The following is a 19,316-nucleotide window of genomic DNA, read 5'->3' as shown; positions in this document are numbered from 1 at the left end:
CAATATGCTGTAATAATAATGTATTATGCAATATGCTTATATATAGTGTGTCCTTTCTTTTCTTCTTTTTCTAGATAAACACAAGAAAAGTATACGGTATCAATATACTATATGCTAATTTATTATCAATAATAATTTATTATTATATTTTAAATACATATATAAAAAAATATGTTTAGAAAATATATATATAAAGATATTTTTATTAGATATAATTATAAAAAAAATATTTTTATTAGATACATTTACAAAGATATTTCTGTTAAATACAATCATAAATAAAAATTAGTAAATGTTAATAGAGATATTTTTAATTTTAATTTATTGGCCAAATTTAATATATTTTAATTTTTTTAAATCATTTTACAATACAAATATATTTAGACATTTTTAAAATTTTGTATTAATTTTTATATATAATACATTTTTTTAAAAATTGATTTGAAATATTATTCTAATAAATATATGATAAGGTATGGTAATAATTTATATTTTATACATAGATGGTGCTTAGAACGTGGCGGTGACTGGTGAGCTAAAATGTTACTTCAAAGTTCAGAATTCAGATTCGATTTTTGGATCACAATGGGTTTTGGAAGTCAACAAAAGCCATCTGATATGTTAGAAGTTTGATCAAAATTAAACTTTGAAAAAGTCGATCAAAATAAATAAATAAAAATAACTACGTTTTTTTATGATTATATAAATGATCATTCAATATATTGATATGTGATTAGATGACTCTTTAAATTCAATAAATAAATAAAAGAGGTTATTTTGATAAAGATATTAAAAATATTTTTTTTAAAGATGTTTATATGTGTCATGATATTATTTGATATTTTTATTAAATTAGTTAATAATTTATTTTTTTATAAATTAGAATAAAATCAGTTTATTATAGCAACAATAATAAATCCAGTTATTTACATTATAATTATTAGATCCGATTTGATTCGATTGATTTATATAATATAAACCGAATCATGTTTAAATTTTTTAATAGAAAGATAAATATATTCTTAATTTTTATTTTAAAGAAAAAACAAAACAATGATCCAATATATTATATAAATTAATCGATTCGATCGAATATAATAATAATTAGGTTTATTGTTATTGGTATAAAAAATTAATTTAAAAAATAATCAATTCATTAATATGTCCAATAATAATATAATACATAAATATTTTTTTTAAAAAAATATTTTACACATCTTTGCTATAAATAAATAAATAAAGTGACTTTAAACTTTTGGTGGTTAGATTTTGGAGTAAGAAAACAAATAGATTTGCGTGAGAATACGTGTAATGATATGGACAGATATATAACTACGAAAAAAGAATGACAAAATCAAACAAATTTAGAATTTAATATTCATAGTGGAACAATAGATTGATAGAATATGAATAAAACTGAGATCTTCTCAACTCTTCTTTTGAAAACGTTTTCGTTTCTAAGAAAAAACGAGAAGAGACTAAAATATGCTAAGAATATTGTTAAAAAAAAAGGCTCATAATGGTGGATAACTCAATATATAGTAGTTAAATGAAATAGAAAAATAAATAAATAAATGATTTTGGGTTGTGGTAAGAAATAATAAATCAACCAAATAATAAGTGGCTGCTAACTTCAACCAATTATATATTACACAAGATTTAAAGTCACACCCTAATTAAACATTATTTAAGGTCATTCCCATTTTGTCAAACTTCAACCATGGCATATACCTTAACCGCCATTAACAAATATTTCTTATTTTTTATCATATATATTAATTTAATTTTAATATATTCACAGTATAATTATAATTATTTTTTATATAATTATTTATGTAAAAAATAATTATTTTTAATAATATAACATTATGTAATTAGATGTAGTTTTATATTGATAGTCTATCAAAATTAAATTGGGTAAAGTATATATTTTATTCTAAAAATTTGGTAAAAATTTTAAAAATACTCTTAAGCTTTATTTTGTTTCAATTTTTTTTCAAATATTTTCGATTTACATCAAATATATTCTTCAACGGCTAAATTTTTAAAAAATTTAAGACCAATATAACAATAATGCATGAAAATTATGCTTGATTTTCTTGTATTGAGGGTTATTCTTATAAAATTATTGTTAAATTGGTCTTAAATTTTTTATAAAAAAGAATATTAATTTAGATCAGTTAAAGATTTGATTTACCGATTTTTTCGGTCAAATCAATTTGTCTAATATAATTTTGACAAAAATAACACAATTTAATCAATTATATGTATTAAATTTTAATTAATAAAAAATATCTTAAAAAAAACAGTTTAAATATCTTTATCTAAATAGCTCCCATATTTTATTACACTAGAAAAATTATTTAAAAATGATCAGTATTTATTATTTTTTTACCACTATTTTTAGTTATTAATGACTAAAAACTATAAATTTTAATAACGCTCTAATATCCTTCTTAGACGAATTCCCATTTTTAATGGGAGCCAAGAACGAACTTGCATTAACAATTGCTGTAAGTGGCAGGATGGTGTTATTGCCTTATTGGGCAAATTACATGCCCTTTATTTTAAAATAGTTATTGTTTTGAACTTTTATATATTTTTATATCGACCATATTATATATATATCAAAAGCAGAATTAAAGTCCGTCATCAGTATAAAATATATAGTAAATATAAATACATATTAAAAATAAATTATAAATTATATATATTTATACATAAATATATTAATGGTTAGTTTTATTGTATAAATAATCTTTTTATATTATAATATGCATGTAAATTATTAAGAGGGTGTCATGTCCAGCTAATTTTTTTATATGAGGTTGACATGTGAGTTATGCTAAGTTATGGAGTATTGAAGGGATATACATTGTTGTGACGACGTTCAATTTTTGGTTTTAGTGGGAAGAAATTAGACCGTAATCCAATTTGTGTGAAGCAAAATTTTTTGTGTACTAAAATCAGACTCAAGATTCTCTGTACCGTCTGTCACGTGAAATCAGTACACAAATTAAACCTAAAATTTTCTGTACCATTTGTATTCTATTCGTCTGATTATAGTATCTTCAATCGAACGAGTCAATTTATCTTGTGTAATTTTTAAGTAAAATATCATATACTTCCCTAATTCTAATATACACTAACCTTCTCTCCATATTAAAATTAAAAAGTTCGTCATGTCCCGTGATGAAAATGTACTGTGATAGTAACTTATTGCTCTGAGCCAATCTGTGTTTTATCTGGAACACTCAAAACAATTATTGCAACCTGCAACCTATACATTAAGGTGTCCCTACTATACTCTATCTCCATTCTTCTTTCTTCCGACAAATTAATTAGATGGACACCACATTTTTTTTTTTTTGGTATATTAATATGCCTCATAGAACTTATAATTTTTTCTACTAATATATACTCTTAAAATAATCAACACGAAATTAATTTTTATAAGAAAAGAAAATTAGTATAATGTATTAATATTGGTTATTAGTGAGATTTATGTGTATGCAGTAATAACAACTTTTTGCAATTTGCAAAATACATATGAGATCAGTGAAAAGTTTTTTGCAATATGTAAAATTGGTTTTAAAAAAAAATACTTTTTGTCAACTACGAAAAATCTTTCTTAATCAATGGTTATTTTTTACAATCTGCAAATTATGTGTAGGTGTTAGCATGTATTTTTTTTTTTTTTTTTGGTAAGTTGCAAAGAAGAGATAGATTCATATATAAAGATATTTTATCTAGTTAGACTATTTTGGTAAAAAAAAATACCAATTTTAATCCATAAAAAATTGACCTAATATAGACATACATTTTTTTTCTCTTAAAGAATTATAGACATTTTTTTACTCAAACCTAAGATACAATATTTTTTTTATTTTGATATTTTTTAACCTTATAAATTAAAGACTAATCCACGATAAATTTGAACTCTATTTAAGGGTTTGTCGCTGATTAATAAGTTGTTGCATACACAAAATAGAATTCAAACATCCGACACTTACTTAAACAAACGAATGAACTCATCACTCGACCAACTTAAGTTAGTTAAGACACTAACATTTTTAACTAATCGTGCAAGTCTTGGGGTTATTACATTTGCATGTGCACAATTTTTTTTAATTGTTTTTTTTTTTTAAAGTTTATTGGTTTAGGAAACCATCGCTTTTTTTTGGGTCTTTAGAAAACTGTTATAAAAAATTCAAAATCCGATTCTACGAGTTTGGAAAAAAATCTCATAGCCCACTAGTTGATATAGAAAAGCCCAATAACAATGGAAGGTGATCTTACTTTCTACTTTTCTTGCTTCTTTTTCAACATGTTTCGAATAAGGGTTAGGGTTCTTGAGCCACTCTGATACTGAAAGTGCTATCTATCTATGATGTTACAAAATTCTTAATCTCTCACTCTGATAAAAAAAAAAAAAACATGTTTCGAATAAATTTTTTTTTCTTTTTTAATTAATTTGAGTTGGTTGAATGACTAATTCACTATTTAACCAAATATATGTATTCGCATTTCGCTTTATAAATACAGTAACTCATCAACCAACAAATTCTTAATAATAAAGTTCAAATTATGAAATAATCTTTTAGTTATCGGCAGGATTAGCGAATACTATAAAAAATAAAAGTACATAAATATTAATTCCCTTAATCGTATATTTCTCTGAAAATGGTATATCTCCCTTGAATAAAATTTGAGAAGAGAAATTATTTTATTTTAAAATAAAAATATAGGAAGATGGGTTTAACTTTTCGGGAAAAAAAATAAACAAAAGAAAAAATATCAGAAGACGTGTCATTTTAGAAGTTTGATAATTTTTCAACATATGATGATGAAATCAATAAGAATGTGTCACTTCAAGCACACTTCAATTTATGGCGAGAATTGCGCTACCTAGTTAGAATACATTGAATTACCATCTACATATATATGCATGCATGCCAAACTCAATTAAATAACAAAAATAAAAATGATCTCCACAAATTAATATAAGTACTAATAATAAAATGATAATGATGATCTTCATTACTCTCTTTCATCATTTGTTGTAAATTTTAATTTTTAAACCAAAAATGATGAAATATATGTGGAAGCTTAGATTCAGTCGTCCAATCTTTTGTATAATAACTTTTCATTGAAAAAAAAAAAAAAACTCAGGTGAATTTCACATCTATAGATTGTGCCAAATCTACTAAATGGATTATTTTAGTTCTGATAAGAATTAAAAGATTCGGAATCATATATTCTTGTGATGAGAGATACTATTTTAATTTTTTCATTTATGTCAATTCTTGTTGTCTATATATTAGTATTATATTATGAGAAATTATCATAATAAATGGAAAAAAATAATTTATTAATCAGTAATGTTAGGAAGATAAAAAAAAAGTTAAAGCTTATCTTATTTAACATTCATTAATCATCACAACAATTAATAAAAATTAAATAAGACAAGTTATAATTATTTTTGACTAATTTTCATTAGTTACCAAATATTTCGTTTATTAACAAAGACTATGGATGAATATAATTAGTAGCTAACTCCATCATGATATATAATATATTACCTTGAAAAGTCTCATATTAATAATTAAATGGCAATAAATTAAAGTTGAAGCTAACTTAACCATATTTTAATTAACCATTGCAAATTATCCTTCATTATTATTAGGTAATAATTTTCTGACCGTTAATTCAGCACAATAGAGATTTCTTATTTTCTTTTATTTAATTAAAATAGATTCAAACAACAAAGAAAGTTAAACGCACTACACATAAGAAGATTATGTGAGGAGAAAAAGTCTTTGTAATAAGCACAAACGAGTGACAAGATCAAAGGATAAAACTTGCCATATGTGTCAAGTAATTACATCTGGCGTTTTTCAATTTTCATAATAAAATAAAATCACGTCCTTTTACTAGTAAAATGAATTTGTTCTTTAATTTGGTCGTTCAATCAAGACTAAACTACATACCATGGGTTACATTTTGTGGTTCCATTATTAGTAATTCTTTGAAATATCTAAAAATAAAAATGCATCATTGTTCTTTATTATATAGCATCTCATTTATTAGTAATATTATATCTCCTAAAAATTTAAACAGATAGAAAAAAACAAATAAATAATTATATTTTTAACACTTTTTTTATATAAGAACTTCTTTTTTCGATTTAATTTGTATAAATTTTTGCATAATTTTTTTATTTATCTTATGTTAAATTTTATTTTGGAGTTATCAATAATGAAATTCTAGATTATTAGATTATAAAAATTCTAATATTATATCATGATATCACTTCTCTTAAAAAATTAAATTAATACTAAGAGAAGGCACATAAAAAATTATAAATCTAATTACTAGAACTTTTTGTTTTGAAATTAACTCATATATGAACATTTATGCTAGACATAAATATAATCAATTATATAATAACCTAAAAATACCATATATGAGGTGGTAAAAAAAATCTATATATTATAATTTTATTTAAACGGACCAACCTGTTTATTCTTTTATTTTATTTTTTAAAAAATATTTTAACAAAAAATATTATTTTTAAATAAAAAATTTTCAACAAATTGCTTTTTTATCGACGGGTTGGGTTTTCAATTCGATCATGAAAAATATTGTCCAGCCATATTTTTTTGAAAAAATTAAAAAAATTAAGTAAATCGTTTATTTAATCCGTCATTTTTTGAGTTAATTGAGTTCAGTCTTTTAACTCAAAATTTAAATAGATATAATTTTAGAAATAAAAGTGGGTTCGTTTTAATAGATAAATAAATTGATTTGACAAATTTGATCTATTTTAACAGTCTTAATAAGATATAATAATATCATAAATTTGATTTATGTAGCCAATTTTTTTTAATGAGATAAGATTTTATTGTTATGGTCTAATTCATGACAATTTATTTTCATACACTAAAATATTTACTTATTACGTTTTTTGTACCTACCGTTGGTGATTCCAGTCATATATATACTTTTTTGGTGAGGTATATATATCAGTCAATATATTTATGAGAGAGTAATAATTAAGGACCATAAATTAAAGAAGAAGCACCCCAAGTCTAAAATAGACGTATATCATGTCACCATTATGATTGAAAAACAAAAAATGATTTGTATTTTATATATATTTCATTAACTATATATCATTTCGATTTTGGAATCAACTATATAACTTTGATAATGAATTACTACTGACTAGCATACAAAAATCCTAATAAAGACAACATAAATAATAAATACGTTACATGTTCAGTTATACAACATTGAAAGAGTACGTAATACTTAAGTTAGTATCATCACATAAAACAAACAAGGTATAACACTATAATAAGATTTTATTATTATTGGAAATCACTATATATATATTATTAATACAATGCAATCACAAAGGGACGTGATGATTATTAGTAGTATTATTTTTTTTTATCCTGTATAATAATTGTGTGCAGTTATTTTTTGTCAAGTATAACTAAGGCACAACAATTAGTTATTAAGATCTATCCCTTTCTAGCTACTCAAAGCTATAATATTTAAGGACAGAATGTAATGGTATAATTAGGCTTTCCAGAGCAAGTGAAAGTGCTCCTAAGATCATCATAAGCATAGCTATAAGCATCAGGACACTGTTGTTTGAAGAATTTAGAGTAGTTTGTTGGAGGGCAAGTTTTTTCAGTGTTGTGACTACCAGTGCAACAATACTCAGGTTTGCCAAAAGCTACACAAGCACTCTTGCAACCGACAACGTTTCCATTCGAGCCTTTCACTTGCAATTCACTCGGGCAAGCCCGGTTAATATTGGTCGGGCAACTCGAGGTCTTGCAAGTGCCTCTACCGCCTTGAGTGCTAACCGAAAGAGGTAGGTTAAATCCGTCCACATTACTAACATCGTAGAAGTCTTGTCCACCATTAGATGCTACAGTAATTTCTACTAGGGTTGCCGGTGTGGCTCCACCATTGCCATTACACGCGACTTGACCAGTACCACAGTCACCAGTGGCGCAAGTGAACCTTCCGCCGTTGTTGGAGCAACCAGTTCTACCCCAGAACCTACCAGACCATGAAGATGGAAGGTTCAAAGAATTGGTTGCTCCAGGTGCCAATGTAAAACCAGTTTGTGACAATTGCGCCTTTTGAGAACCAGTTAGGGTTCCTGGCCATACAGTATATTGACATTTGTTCTTGAAGGTAACCAAAAAAAAAAAAAAACAAAATTAAGAGTCATGGTTAATTCACATTATTTAGTCATGTACATATCTATAATCTTACAATAATATTAAGAAGACAATAATATAAAATTATCTTATTTAATTTAATATCTATATATAATATTTAAAGTTATATATTTATTACATCTAATACTATGTATTTATACAAATATAAAATAAGACAATTTTAAGTTGATTTAAGCTAATTTTTATTATTTTTCAAATATTTTTGATAATCTTGATGCTTGATCATGTGATAATTAAGAGGCACTAGTAGTCTAAAAGAAAATGTGATGAAAAAATACATGAAAATTAAACATACCACAAGCAAGGAATGCAAAACCAAGGAAGAAGAGAGCAATAACACGGGTGATGATGATCGCCATTGTTGGTGAAATTGGTGATTGATTTCTTCTTGTTATGTTGCTATGGTGTATGAAGTATGTGCTAATAACAATTAACATGCCTTGCTATTTATAGTAATTGAAGGTTGAATTTTCAATTTTGAGAAATTAATTAATATAATGCCATATTGATGACTATGAGTTAGTCCATGGCTGCTGCTGACCGCAATATATATATATATGTATAGAAATTAATTAATATAATGCCATATTTTCTTATTTTCAACATGGTTTTCTGGAAGAAGAAATCTTCGTGTTAATCTTTTATGACGTGTTGTAAATCTTTTTTTTTTCTCTCTCTCAAGTTTCTGTTGTTAGGTTTTTCTCCAATAATAGTTTTGGTTTGACATGCATAACTGAGTTTTTTTTTTCTTTCAATGAACTCATAAATAAAACTAAAGTCCGATTTGTTCGTTGTAACTTTTAATCTTTAAATTAAAGAATGACTAGATAAAAACAAAGTAATGAATATTAAATAGTTAGAATTTATTTTATTTATTATTTATTAAATAATTAATAAATATTAAATAAGATAATTAAGTTGTGATTAGTTTTTATTTTTTTTTGTTATTAAATATTTTCGGAAAAATAAGAGCAAATTAAAAGAGATTTCCTTTTTAAGACAATACATATTACATACACGTTACCACTTTTCCCGTAAATCTAGTTAAAAAATCTGGAGAAAACGTGACTACGTTCACAAGAGTAGATCAAGAACTATTAAAGAAAAAAACAACAACAACAAAAAGAGATAAAGACTCGTGAAGATAGGAGTTTCCGCGTATTATATTTTTTGAGCAGGAGGATGCTCACGTAAAGACACATCTAAAACATTTTTTTATAAAGATACTTATGTCTCGTATTATTATTAGATATATTAATGAATTGGTTATTTTTAAAATTTTTAATAAATTAAAATAAAATTAATTTTTTATAATAATAATAATAAACTCAATTATTATTAGATTCGATCGAACCGATTAATTTTGTTGGATTATGTTTTTTTATTATTTTTTTAAAACAAAAATCAATGATATATTTATCTTTTTTATCAAAAAATTTAAACATAATTCGATTGTGTAAATTAATCGGATTAAATCGAATCTAATAATTATAATGTGAATAATTGAGTTTATTATTGTTACTATAATAAACTGATTTTATTCTGGTTTATTAAAAAAAAATTATTAACTGATTTAAAAAAAATGTCCAATAATATCATGATACATATAAACCTCTTTAAAAAAAAATTTAGTATCTTTATCGAAATTGTCTTATTTTAAGAAACCAAAAAATTGGAAGAATTCGCATATTACTAATAAGAACACAAAGTATACAACGTATTAGATTATTAAAAAATACAAATATCATTTGCACGTTAAAATTAATTATTATATATTTGTATATAAATATATTTATAAATATTTTAATATATATTTTATTTTAATGACTGGTTTTTTTTTTTGGTGACTAATGACTGGTTTAGTATACATCTATCATGATATTATTAAAATTTTAGAAATTCAATTGTAAATAAATAAAGCCCCAACAAATATCTAAACCATGCATGTTATAGTCCAAGTAATTTAAAATAATTGATATAGGTTACTCTGCACGAACGACTTGTCGTTTATTTTTGGAATTAACTATGAATTGAGACACTGCTAATTAAACTATAAAGTATAAACCCCCTCAACCTTGGATATGCCGGTAATTATTAATTAAAAAAAAAACTACAAGTAGTATATGGACGAGATAAGTAAATTTGCAATAGGTGGTTATGTGAGTAATAAAAAGAACAAAATTATTTGCTATATGCGAAACTTTGCTGTTGAAAAATCATATATATATAGAAGAAGAAAAATTATATATCTTTTATTACATTTCATGACAAACACTATAACAATGCCACATATATAGCATGTGCTATGAATCTATTTATGCATTGATATATGCACTTATTTTTTCATAGCAAAATTATTGATTAATTAATATTAATGCCATATATATAATGTATGCATTAATTTAAGTTCATGGACAGAAGTTGATAGCATAATTAGGGCTTCCTGAACAACTGAAAGTTCCTCTTTTGTCATCATAAGCATAGCTATAAGCATTAGGGCACTGGTTGCTAAAGAATTCGGAGTAGTTTGTCGCCGGACAAGTCGCCGGTGTGTTGTGATCGCCGGTGCAACAATACTCAGGAGTGCCAAATTCCACGCAAGCACTCTTGCAACCAATAACGCTTCCATCAGATCCCTTAAATTGCAATGCGGCCGGACAAGCAGCATTGATGTTAGCTGGACAACTCGCGACGTTACAGGTACCAGATCCACCCTGCGGGGTAATTGAAGAGGGAACATTGAATCCGTCAACGTTGCTAACATCATAGAAGTCTTGTCCACCGTTAGATGCAATGGTAAATTCCATTAGAGATGCTGGTGTGGCTTCGCCGGCTCCACTGCATTCAAGGTGGTTGCCACAGTCTGCAGTAGCACAAGAGAATACTCCGTTATTGTTGGAGCATCCTGTTCTAGCCCAAAACTTCCCGGACCATGGTGCTGGGACATCAACTGTTTTGGATTGGCCACTTGGCAATTCAAAACCGGTTGTTGATAGTTGAGCACTATTGGCATTGGCTTGTGATCCTGGCCACACTGTGTATGAACACTTGTTTGTAAGGGTTATTTGAGCTCCATGAGCAACTGAAAAAACAAATTATGTCAAGTTAATATTCATATATATCTGAATAAATAATATTATAGAAGATTTAATGTGAATAATGTCAATATTGGGTTTGATAATAATAATAATAATAATAATAATAATAATAATAATAATAATAATAATAATGTAATATATTCATAAAGATATATATTCGAAATTATTATTAGAAGAAATTAAATGATTGTCCAATGAATTATTATTTTGAAAAAGTCAGATGAACTTAAAAATATAATAAATTTTGGATGGATGTAGGATTCAATGCAATAAGTAATCTACTTTCAAGTTAAAATAAATAAATAAATGATTTAAGGATTAAGTACGATTTTGGTTCTTAAGATATAGGTTAAAAAAATTTGTCGTCTCTAACTTTTTTTGCATACAAAATCGTTCCTAAGGTTTAAAACCAAGTTTTAAATTCATCTTTTTAACTTAAATATTAAAATTTTGGACTAAATTATCCATAATAAAAAAATTATATAATAAAAAAAGAAAAATAAGAAAAAGAGAGTGTTTCTGTTTCTGTGAAGGGAGAAGAGAAGAAATAAAGGGAGAAGGGAAGAAGAAGAAGAAACTGTTCATGATTAACTTCTGCTGCCACTTCTGCCACTACTTTCGTACGATTTTGATCCCTAAGGTAAGGACGATTTTGAAATCAAATTAAACCTTAAGAACGATTTTATATGAAAAAAAAAAAGACCAAAATTGTATTTAACCTATGATTTAACTAGTCTGCCACAATATACATATATAGTGCCATCCATCATTAACATCATGGATATAAAAATATTATTCTATATATAAAAATGAAGGTGGGATAACTTATAAGACACTACTACTTCAAATAAAATGTGATAACTAGAGAAATTATAAGAAAAATGGAAATGTTTGGTAAAAATTAAAAGCTGGCAAAATTTATTAATTTATATTTTATTTAATGTATCATGCATGTAATAACTAAATATTAAATAAAGTAAATTTGAATCGTCTAAACTTATTGTTTTTTGTTTTCCAAGTATGACGGCAAGAAAAAATAAAAAATAAATTAAATAAAAGGAGATAAAATATGGAAGTTATTAATTAAGGTGGTTTGAATTTGATGAAAATATACCACAAAGGAAGAATGCAAAGCTTAGGGAGAGAACAACACGAGTAATCGCCATTATTGTTGTTAGCTTAGTGATCAAGAAAATATTATGAATGTGCCATACAATGCTTATTACTATTTATAAGCTTTGAGGTTTGATTGTTCAACTATATTCATGGTTACGTGGTGCAATTTCATTGGATTGTAATTAATACACCGTGGCTCTAATGAATTGGTCCATATGGGGCTGCTATATATATGTAGAAATGTCCTTATGCCGTGATATACGGTGCAGATTTTTCTTGTTTTCTAACATAATTTTCTGAATCAGACAAATTAAAAGAACATTATGAAATTGGATATGTTAATCTTCTAATAAATATCTAAATTGCTTCCTCTACATTCATTCGTTGATTTATTACTTCTTTATTTTTATCTTATAAAAAGCTTATCATGTTAATTTCGAGATAAAATAGTTATTACTTATTTCACTATATAGCAACCACCTTCTGTATTTATATATTATGATGTGTTGACCAAGTCTTTCTACGTATAAAATGGTGCATAATAATAAGTTAATAAATGGATTATTTTTCTTCAACTTGCCGTTGTTACACGTAAATGTTTTATTCTAGGCTATCTAGCTACTAAACCTGAGGTGAAAAATCCACCGCGAAATTTCACACAAATAACAAATCTTTTCAATAAACTCATCAATTTCAAAATTTCCACGCATATGTGCCTAATAACTCCAATATTTAATCCGCACATGATAGAATGCCCAAAAATAAAAAATAAAAGTCTTAATAATTTTGTTGCCAAATTAGAGAATGTTCGTAATACGAAGAGTTAAAAGTGTTATTTAAAAGATATTAATTTATATTTTTATGATATTTTAATTTAATATATTTTAATTTTGTTTATTTAATTATTAAATTGGGTCTTATCTGTATGGATTTTAGGGATTTCTTTGTTTTAACCTAATAAGAGGTTATAAATACCTCCTTAGTTATTGTAGTCGTAGTATAGAATGATTTAAAAGTTTTAAAACCCCTTTTTTTGTTTTCGTGATGAAACTATGGTGTCGACAATTGAGGTTGAGGAGTCCATTTTTTGTTGCATCGGAGAATTGAGTAGAATGTTGAGGAATCCCTTCGATTCAATTCCCAAATTATGGTGTTGACAAGTTAGGTTGAGGAGTTCCTCTCTTTTTGTATCAATAAATTAGGTAGAAAGTAGAGTGATTTTCTTTATACTCAATTTCAATCTATCTTTTGTTTCTATTTCAATTATAATTTAATTTTTTTTATTAATTTCAATTATTGTCTTGTTTATCCTATTGTTTTTTATCATTATTTCTTTATCATGAACTGAATTGAGTCTAATTTTGACATAATTCAAATTCATCCTTAAATGAACATCTTTTATTAAATAAAAAATAGTACACTTTATGATTAATTAAAGAAATGTTAAATTTCTATTTATTATATTTTATATGGAAAAAAAAACCATAAATTTCTCTTTATATATTTTTTATTCTTTTTCTTTTCTTTCTTTTTATTTTCTTTTCTCTTATTTCTAACAAAAGTAAAAAACTTAATTAGTCACAACACAATTATATATCCATGTTACGTTCCTCCCAAACTAATGTACATAAAATCAAGGACAGAACTTGAGAACATAACTAGGGTTTCCTGAGCAAGTAAAAGTTCCCCTCTTATCATCATAAGCATAGCTATAAGCATTAGGGCACTGTTGGCTGAAGAATTGAGAGTAGTTTGTTGGAGGGCAAGTTTGTGGTGTGTTATGATCACCATTGCAACAATATTCAGGTCTATTAAAAGTCACACAAGCACTTTTGCAACCGACAACACTTCCATCAGAGCCTTTAAATTGCAATTCAGTCGGACAAGCAGCATTAATATTAGCCGGACAACTCGCGGTGCCGCAAGCACCGGAGCCACCTTGTGGGCTCATTAAAGAGGGAACATTAAATCCGTCCACATTACTAACATCATAAAAATCCTGTCCACCATTATTATTTTCTGTAGTAATTTCTATTAGAGATGCTGGTGTGGCTTCTCCAGCACCACCACATTCAACGTGGTTACCACAGTCTGCGGTGGCGCAGGAGAATACTCCGTTATTATTGGAACATCCTGTTCTAGCCCAAAACTTTCCAGACCATCCGGCCGGAAGATCCAGTGTGTTAGATGCTCCGGATGCTAATTCGAAACCAGTTGATGATAGTTGAGGACTAGTTGCACCAGCTTGTGTTCCTGGCCATACAGTGTATGGACAATTGTTTGTGAATGTAATTTGTGTTCCTTGACCCACTACATGCAAAGAGAAACACAAAGAAATTAAAATATTAAATAATATATTATGATATTTGAATCCATAATATGATATTATATATATGAACGTTACTTTTAATACCTACACTATTATCTTTTTATCTTGTATATATGAATATAATTTGAGACATATATATAAAGATTCTTAAATAATATTGGATCCAAAGAACAACATCATGTGATAAAGGAAACACAAGGAAATTTAATTTAAAGGAGAAGTAGGATGGAAAATGTTGTTGAAACTTGAAAACATAAAGATACCACAAAGGAGGAATGCAAAGCTAAATAGAGAGAGAGAAACACGAATAGTTGACATTGTTAATAATGAAATTGGATTATATTTGTGCATTGCTATGCTTTGAGGCATATATATACATACAATAATAATGTTTAGAACATAAAAATAAAATCAGTTAAAATAATTTAAATTTACCTTATTTAATATTTATGAATTGTTGTTACAAGTAATTGTCGCTACAATTAATAAATATTAAATAAAAAAATTTAAACAATTTTTTTTGCAGTAATATTAGAAAAACAAAAAAAAAACTAGAACTTATCTTATTTAACATTTATTAATCGCTATACTAATTAATAAATATTAAATAAGATAAATTTTTAACTATTTTTAGTTAATTTAATTTGATTACCAAATATTTTTGTATTTTTTTAAAGATTAACCTTCAACTATATATGCATTGATAAATTGCATAATAATTATTAGTGGTATAAAATTGAAACTATTAAAAATACAATTATTTATGTAGCTTTTGTTTATTAATTCAAGTTTATCTTATTGAGATCGATGTTTTTCATCACCATGCCTTAATTATAATGAATATATATAGTAACCTCATCATCATTGATGATATGATTTAGATATGGTCTTTACCCAATAATGTATCATGAAAAACATTCACTTTATGAAAATATTTGATGAAAAAAGTTAATTAAAAACTGTCAAATTTTATTACTTTTAATTTTATTTAATATTAAATAATAAATAAATATTAGATAAAATAGATTTAAGCTGTTTAAATTGATTATTTTTTGTCGTCTTAATATTTTGTGCAAACTAATAAGTGATATCTTACATTTATTATTCAAAATATCTTCATTGATATATGCCCATAAGTAGATCATCCGATCCGTAGAGATATCAACATAAATGTTCGTTTTGGATAAACCTAGCTAATTAGGAATTTTGAAATTTGGGGATAGGCAAATTTTTTTATTAAGGAAAAAAAAAATTTAAGTTCTAGCGAAATAGCTAGTAGATCTTGCCAATAAATTCAACTTTACAATTTCATACGTGCCCAATATATATAATATAAGTTTGTTCCACTGGAATATGCCTTTGATTCGGTTCTTGTTGATTAATTCATGTCTTATGTTCATACGTTGAAAGCCACATATGCTAAATAAGTAGGTGTGTGTTTGGATTGTGGTTGGACAAATTAGAATTTGAATAAAAGTGATTTTATAAAATTAATTTTGGGTGTTAAAATGTTTGACAACTTTTTCTGTGGCGTTTTTTCTCTGGTTATTCAATTTTAATTCATTGATGTTGTGTTGTTAAAATGTGAATGAATCCATTAAAATATGTGTTAGATATTTAAAAGTTAGATATATATATATATATTTTAAAAAAGAATATGTACATCAACGTAATTTTATACAGTAATTATCTCAAAGTACAATTAACCTACCATAATGAGTTTTAAAAAATTTATAAAAATGATCATTATCTGCTCACTCTATTATTATCGGACAAAAATTATAACTTTTAGATGAACACATATTTTTATAAAAAAAGATCTACGTCAATTCTACACATGAAGAATTTAAACAAATTTTACACCATAAAATTCACCTAAATAATAAGATTCAGAATTCCTGTAATTGTATTATTTATATTTATACCAGTGGATAATAATAACACGTATACATGTCTATTAATCAGAATTTTTAGTCGTTTATTATATGAAATTTTTAAATAGAAAAAAGTTATTATCCAAAGTAACTAAAAAGAATAAATATATTTTTTAATTAACTTTTTTATGATGGTATTTTAGAAATAAAAGTTGAATATCAATTATTGGTATTTACTTCAATTATTGGTAATTCTTTATATATGAAATTCATTGATAATAATGGTCATATATTTATTAAAGAAATGAATAAAAAGTGTTTAGAGAGAATGAATAGACTGAATGATTATTATAAATGGAATGAGTTAGAAAGAGTTAGTCAAAGGAAAGAAAGTAACAAGAAAAAGAAAAGAGAAGAATTAAACTTTATTAGATGAGACAAATCACTATTACAATCAACAAGTGTGATTGTGTTTTATTCACCAACATACACGCTAGAATGGTATATATCTATATAATATATGCACTTAATTTTTCACCAACTGATGAAAAAATAAGGCATAACCATACTATTAATATATAGTGTCCCTCTTATTTAGGAATTAATTAAGCAAATTACAAATTTATGGACATAATTTGATAGCATAAGCAGTAGGTTTTGAACAAGTGAAAGTGCCCTTATTGTCATCATAAGCATAGCTATAAGCATTAGGGCATTGTTTGCTGAAGAATTGGGAGTAATTTGATGGAGGGCAAGTCTGTGATGTGTTATGTTGAGGTCCGGAGCAACAATACTCCGGCTTACCATAAGCCACACAAGCGCTCTTACAACCGACAACACTTCCATCAGAACTTTTAAATTGCAAGTCGTTCGGACAAGCAGCATTGATGTTGGCCGGACAACTTGCAACTTTACAAGTTCCGGTGCCACCTTGTGGGGTAATCGAAGAAGGAATGTTAAATCCATCAACATTGCTAACATCGTAAGTATCGTGATCACCGTTTGTGTCTACCGTAAATTCCATCAAAGATGCTGGCGTGGCTTCTCCAGCACCACTGCATTCAACGTGGTTGCCACAGTCTGCAGTGGCGCAGGAGAACACTCCGTTATTGTTCGAACATCCTGTCCTGGCCCAAAACTTTCCGGACCATTTGGCTGGAACGTCGACTGACTCGGATTTTTGGGATGACAATTCAAAACCAGTTTTTGGTAGCTGTGAACTATCTTGGTTAGCTTGGGATCCTGGCCATACAGTGTATGGACAATTGTTTGTGATAGTAATTGGAATCCCTTCAATCACTGCATACAAAACAAAAATCAAGAGCTTGATATTAATACATTCATTTATTAATAATATACATAATAACATAATATAATTAATAAGAAATAGTATTACATCAACAAAATAACTATTTTTTATAATATTTATTACATAAGTTTTCATATAAAAAAATATGTTATTGAATGAATATGTAAAATTTTATGCACTAAAATTAAATTTCTTAATTTTAGTATATGGTTTATATGGCTTCCCTTTACTATATATCATTAAATAAATAGACCAATAATGTTGATAATATTAAACTTTTTTCCACCATATATAATTTATTTCATACAAAATTTGACAATAAAGACATCTTAATATAGACATATATCTAACATTATAGGCATGTAGAAATGAGACATATAGAAGGAAGAAAAAGATGCAAAATGTGATTGGAACTTTAAAACGTACCACAAACAAGGAATTGAAAGCTAACTAGGCAGAGAGCAACACCACGAATACTCGCCATTGTTGGTGAAATTAGTGAATGATTTTTGTTTCTTTCTAAAATAATGTTGCTATGGTAGCTAGCTAGTGATGAAGTACATGGTAACAATTAATGTGCATTAGTGTATATATAGGAATTGAGGCTTGAATCTTCAACTATGCATGTATGGTACGTGGTGCAATTTTGTTGCATGAATGCTATGATTTTGAGTAAGTCCAATGGCTGCTATTGACCGTTTTGTGTGTGGAATCGTCCTATTAATTATACGTTTCATCATTCCCATGGCGGTGTCAATTTTTTTTTGTTATTTTGTCATATTTTCAAGATCAATTTTCTTTTCACGAAGACTATTCTTTTTGTCATCTCAATGAGGTGTTATGGTTTTATTTGTGTAGACCAAGGTTTACTTATCTATCACGATTCATAAACAGATAGATAATTATATTAGATATATGGTTTCTGTTGTTTAGGTTGGAATAAAATGCTTCTTACGCGTTCTTGACCAAATTTAATTCCAATTAAGGCTTTAAATTGGGCTTTTTTGTCACTTCTAATTGGGCCTTGATAATAGATATTGGATACTTAAACAAAATGGGATGGGCCTCCTCACGCTTCTGGTTAGTCTTTTTATTTTGGGCCTCCTGGCCTCCAAATTAAAACCAACCAAAATAATAACAAAAAATATATATTTTGATTCTCCGTAATATCTATCAATCTGGTTACTAATAAATAATCTGTCGCAGCTATTTAAGATCTTGCAATTGGCTAATTTTTAATATACGTAAAATTTTTTTCTATAGTTTATACATTAAAAAATTCAAATCATGATACTTATTTAAATAAACAAGTGAGTTAATCATTTG

General features: G+C 26.3%; 4 protein-coding genes across 4 annotated transcripts; all 4 read right to left on the bottom strand.

Moving 5' to 3' along the window:
* Positions 1-7,427: 7,427 nt before the first annotated feature.
* Positions 7,428-8,623, bottom strand: LOC107476258 (thaumatin-like protein 1b). Its single transcript, XM_021136603.2, has 2 exons — positions 8,560-8,623; positions 7,428-8,227 (listed from the first exon to the last, which is right to left on the bottom strand). Exons 1-2 carry the CDS (start codon positions 8,621-8,623, stop codon positions 7,563-7,565), a joined length of 729 nt encoding a protein of 242 aa, XP_020992262.1. The 3' UTR covers positions 7,428-7,562.
* Positions 8,624-10,554: 1,931 nt separating this feature from the next.
* LOC107476257 (thaumatin-like protein 1b) lies at positions 10,555-12,547 on the bottom strand. Its single transcript, XM_016096045.3, has 2 exons — positions 12,477-12,547; positions 10,555-11,346 (listed from the first exon to the last, which is right to left on the bottom strand). Exons 1-2 carry the CDS (start codon positions 12,526-12,528, stop codon positions 10,673-10,675), a joined length of 726 nt encoding a protein of 241 aa, XP_015951531.1. The 5' UTR covers positions 12,529-12,547; the 3' UTR covers positions 10,555-10,672.
* Positions 12,548-14,111: 1,564 nt separating this feature from the next.
* LOC107476343 (thaumatin-like protein 1b) lies at positions 14,112-15,125 on the bottom strand. The gene is made up of 2 exons (XM_016096143.3): positions 15,071-15,125; positions 14,112-14,788 (listed from the first exon to the last, which is right to left on the bottom strand). Exons 1-2 carry the CDS (start codon positions 15,123-15,125, stop codon positions 14,112-14,114), a joined length of 732 nt encoding a protein of 243 aa, XP_015951629.1.
* Positions 15,126-17,269: 2,144 nt separating this feature from the next.
* Positions 17,270-18,533, bottom strand: LOC107476388 (thaumatin-like protein 1b). Its single transcript, XM_016096185.3, has 2 exons — positions 18,417-18,533; positions 17,270-17,980 (listed from the first exon to the last, which is right to left on the bottom strand). Exons 1-2 carry the CDS (start codon positions 18,472-18,474, stop codon positions 17,304-17,306), a joined length of 735 nt encoding a protein of 244 aa, XP_015951671.1. The 5' UTR covers positions 18,475-18,533; the 3' UTR covers positions 17,270-17,303.
* Between the last annotated feature and the right edge of the window lie 783 nt (positions 18,534-19,316).

Source organism: Arachis duranensis, chromosome 2 (assembly GCF_000817695.3).
Source record: "Arachis duranensis cultivar V14167 chromosome 2, aradu.V14167.gnm2.J7QH, whole genome shotgun sequence".
NCBI classification, from domain to species: Eukaryota; Viridiplantae; Streptophyta; class Magnoliopsida; order Fabales; family Fabaceae; genus Arachis; species Arachis duranensis.
The sequence above is the reverse complement of the archived record's forward strand: the minus strand, read 5'-3'. Positions and strand labels throughout refer to the sequence as shown.

What these genes read in the sequence shown, in the direction of transcription:
- LOC107476258 (XM_021136603.2), bottom strand. Translation starts at nt 8,623, where the DNA reads ATGGCGATCATCATCACCCGTGTTATTGCTCTCTTCTTCCTTGGTTTT. An exon ending in TTTTGCATTCCTTGCTTGTG is followed by an intron (nt 8,228 to 8,559) that starts GTATGTTTAATT and finishes GTTTTTTTTTTT; the next exon opens with TTTTGGTTACCTTCAAGAAC.
- LOC107476257 (XM_016096045.3), bottom strand. Translation starts at nt 12,528, where the DNA reads ATGGCGATTACTCGTGTTGTTCTCTCCCTAAGCTTTGCATTCTTCCTT. An exon ending in CTTTGCATTCTTCCTTTGTG is followed by an intron (nt 11,347 to 12,476) that starts GTATATTTTCAT and finishes TTGTTTTTTCAG; the next exon opens with TTGCTCATGGAGCTCAAATA.
- LOC107476343 (XM_016096143.3), bottom strand. Translation starts at nt 15,125, where the DNA reads ATGTCAACTATTCGTGTTTCTCTCTCTCTATTTAGCTTTGCATTCCTC. An exon ending in CTTTGCATTCCTCCTTTGTG is followed by an intron (nt 14,789 to 15,070) that starts GTATCTTTATGT and finishes CTTTGCATGTAG; the next exon opens with TGGGTCAAGGAACACAAATT.
- LOC107476388 (XM_016096185.3), bottom strand. Translation starts at nt 18,474, where the DNA reads ATGGCGAGTATTCGTGGTGTTGCTCTCTGCCTAGTTAGCTTTCAATTC. An exon ending in CTTTCAATTCCTTGTTTGTG is followed by an intron (nt 17,981 to 18,416) that starts GTACGTTTTAAA and finishes TTTTGTATGCAG; the next exon opens with TGATTGAAGGGATTCCAATT.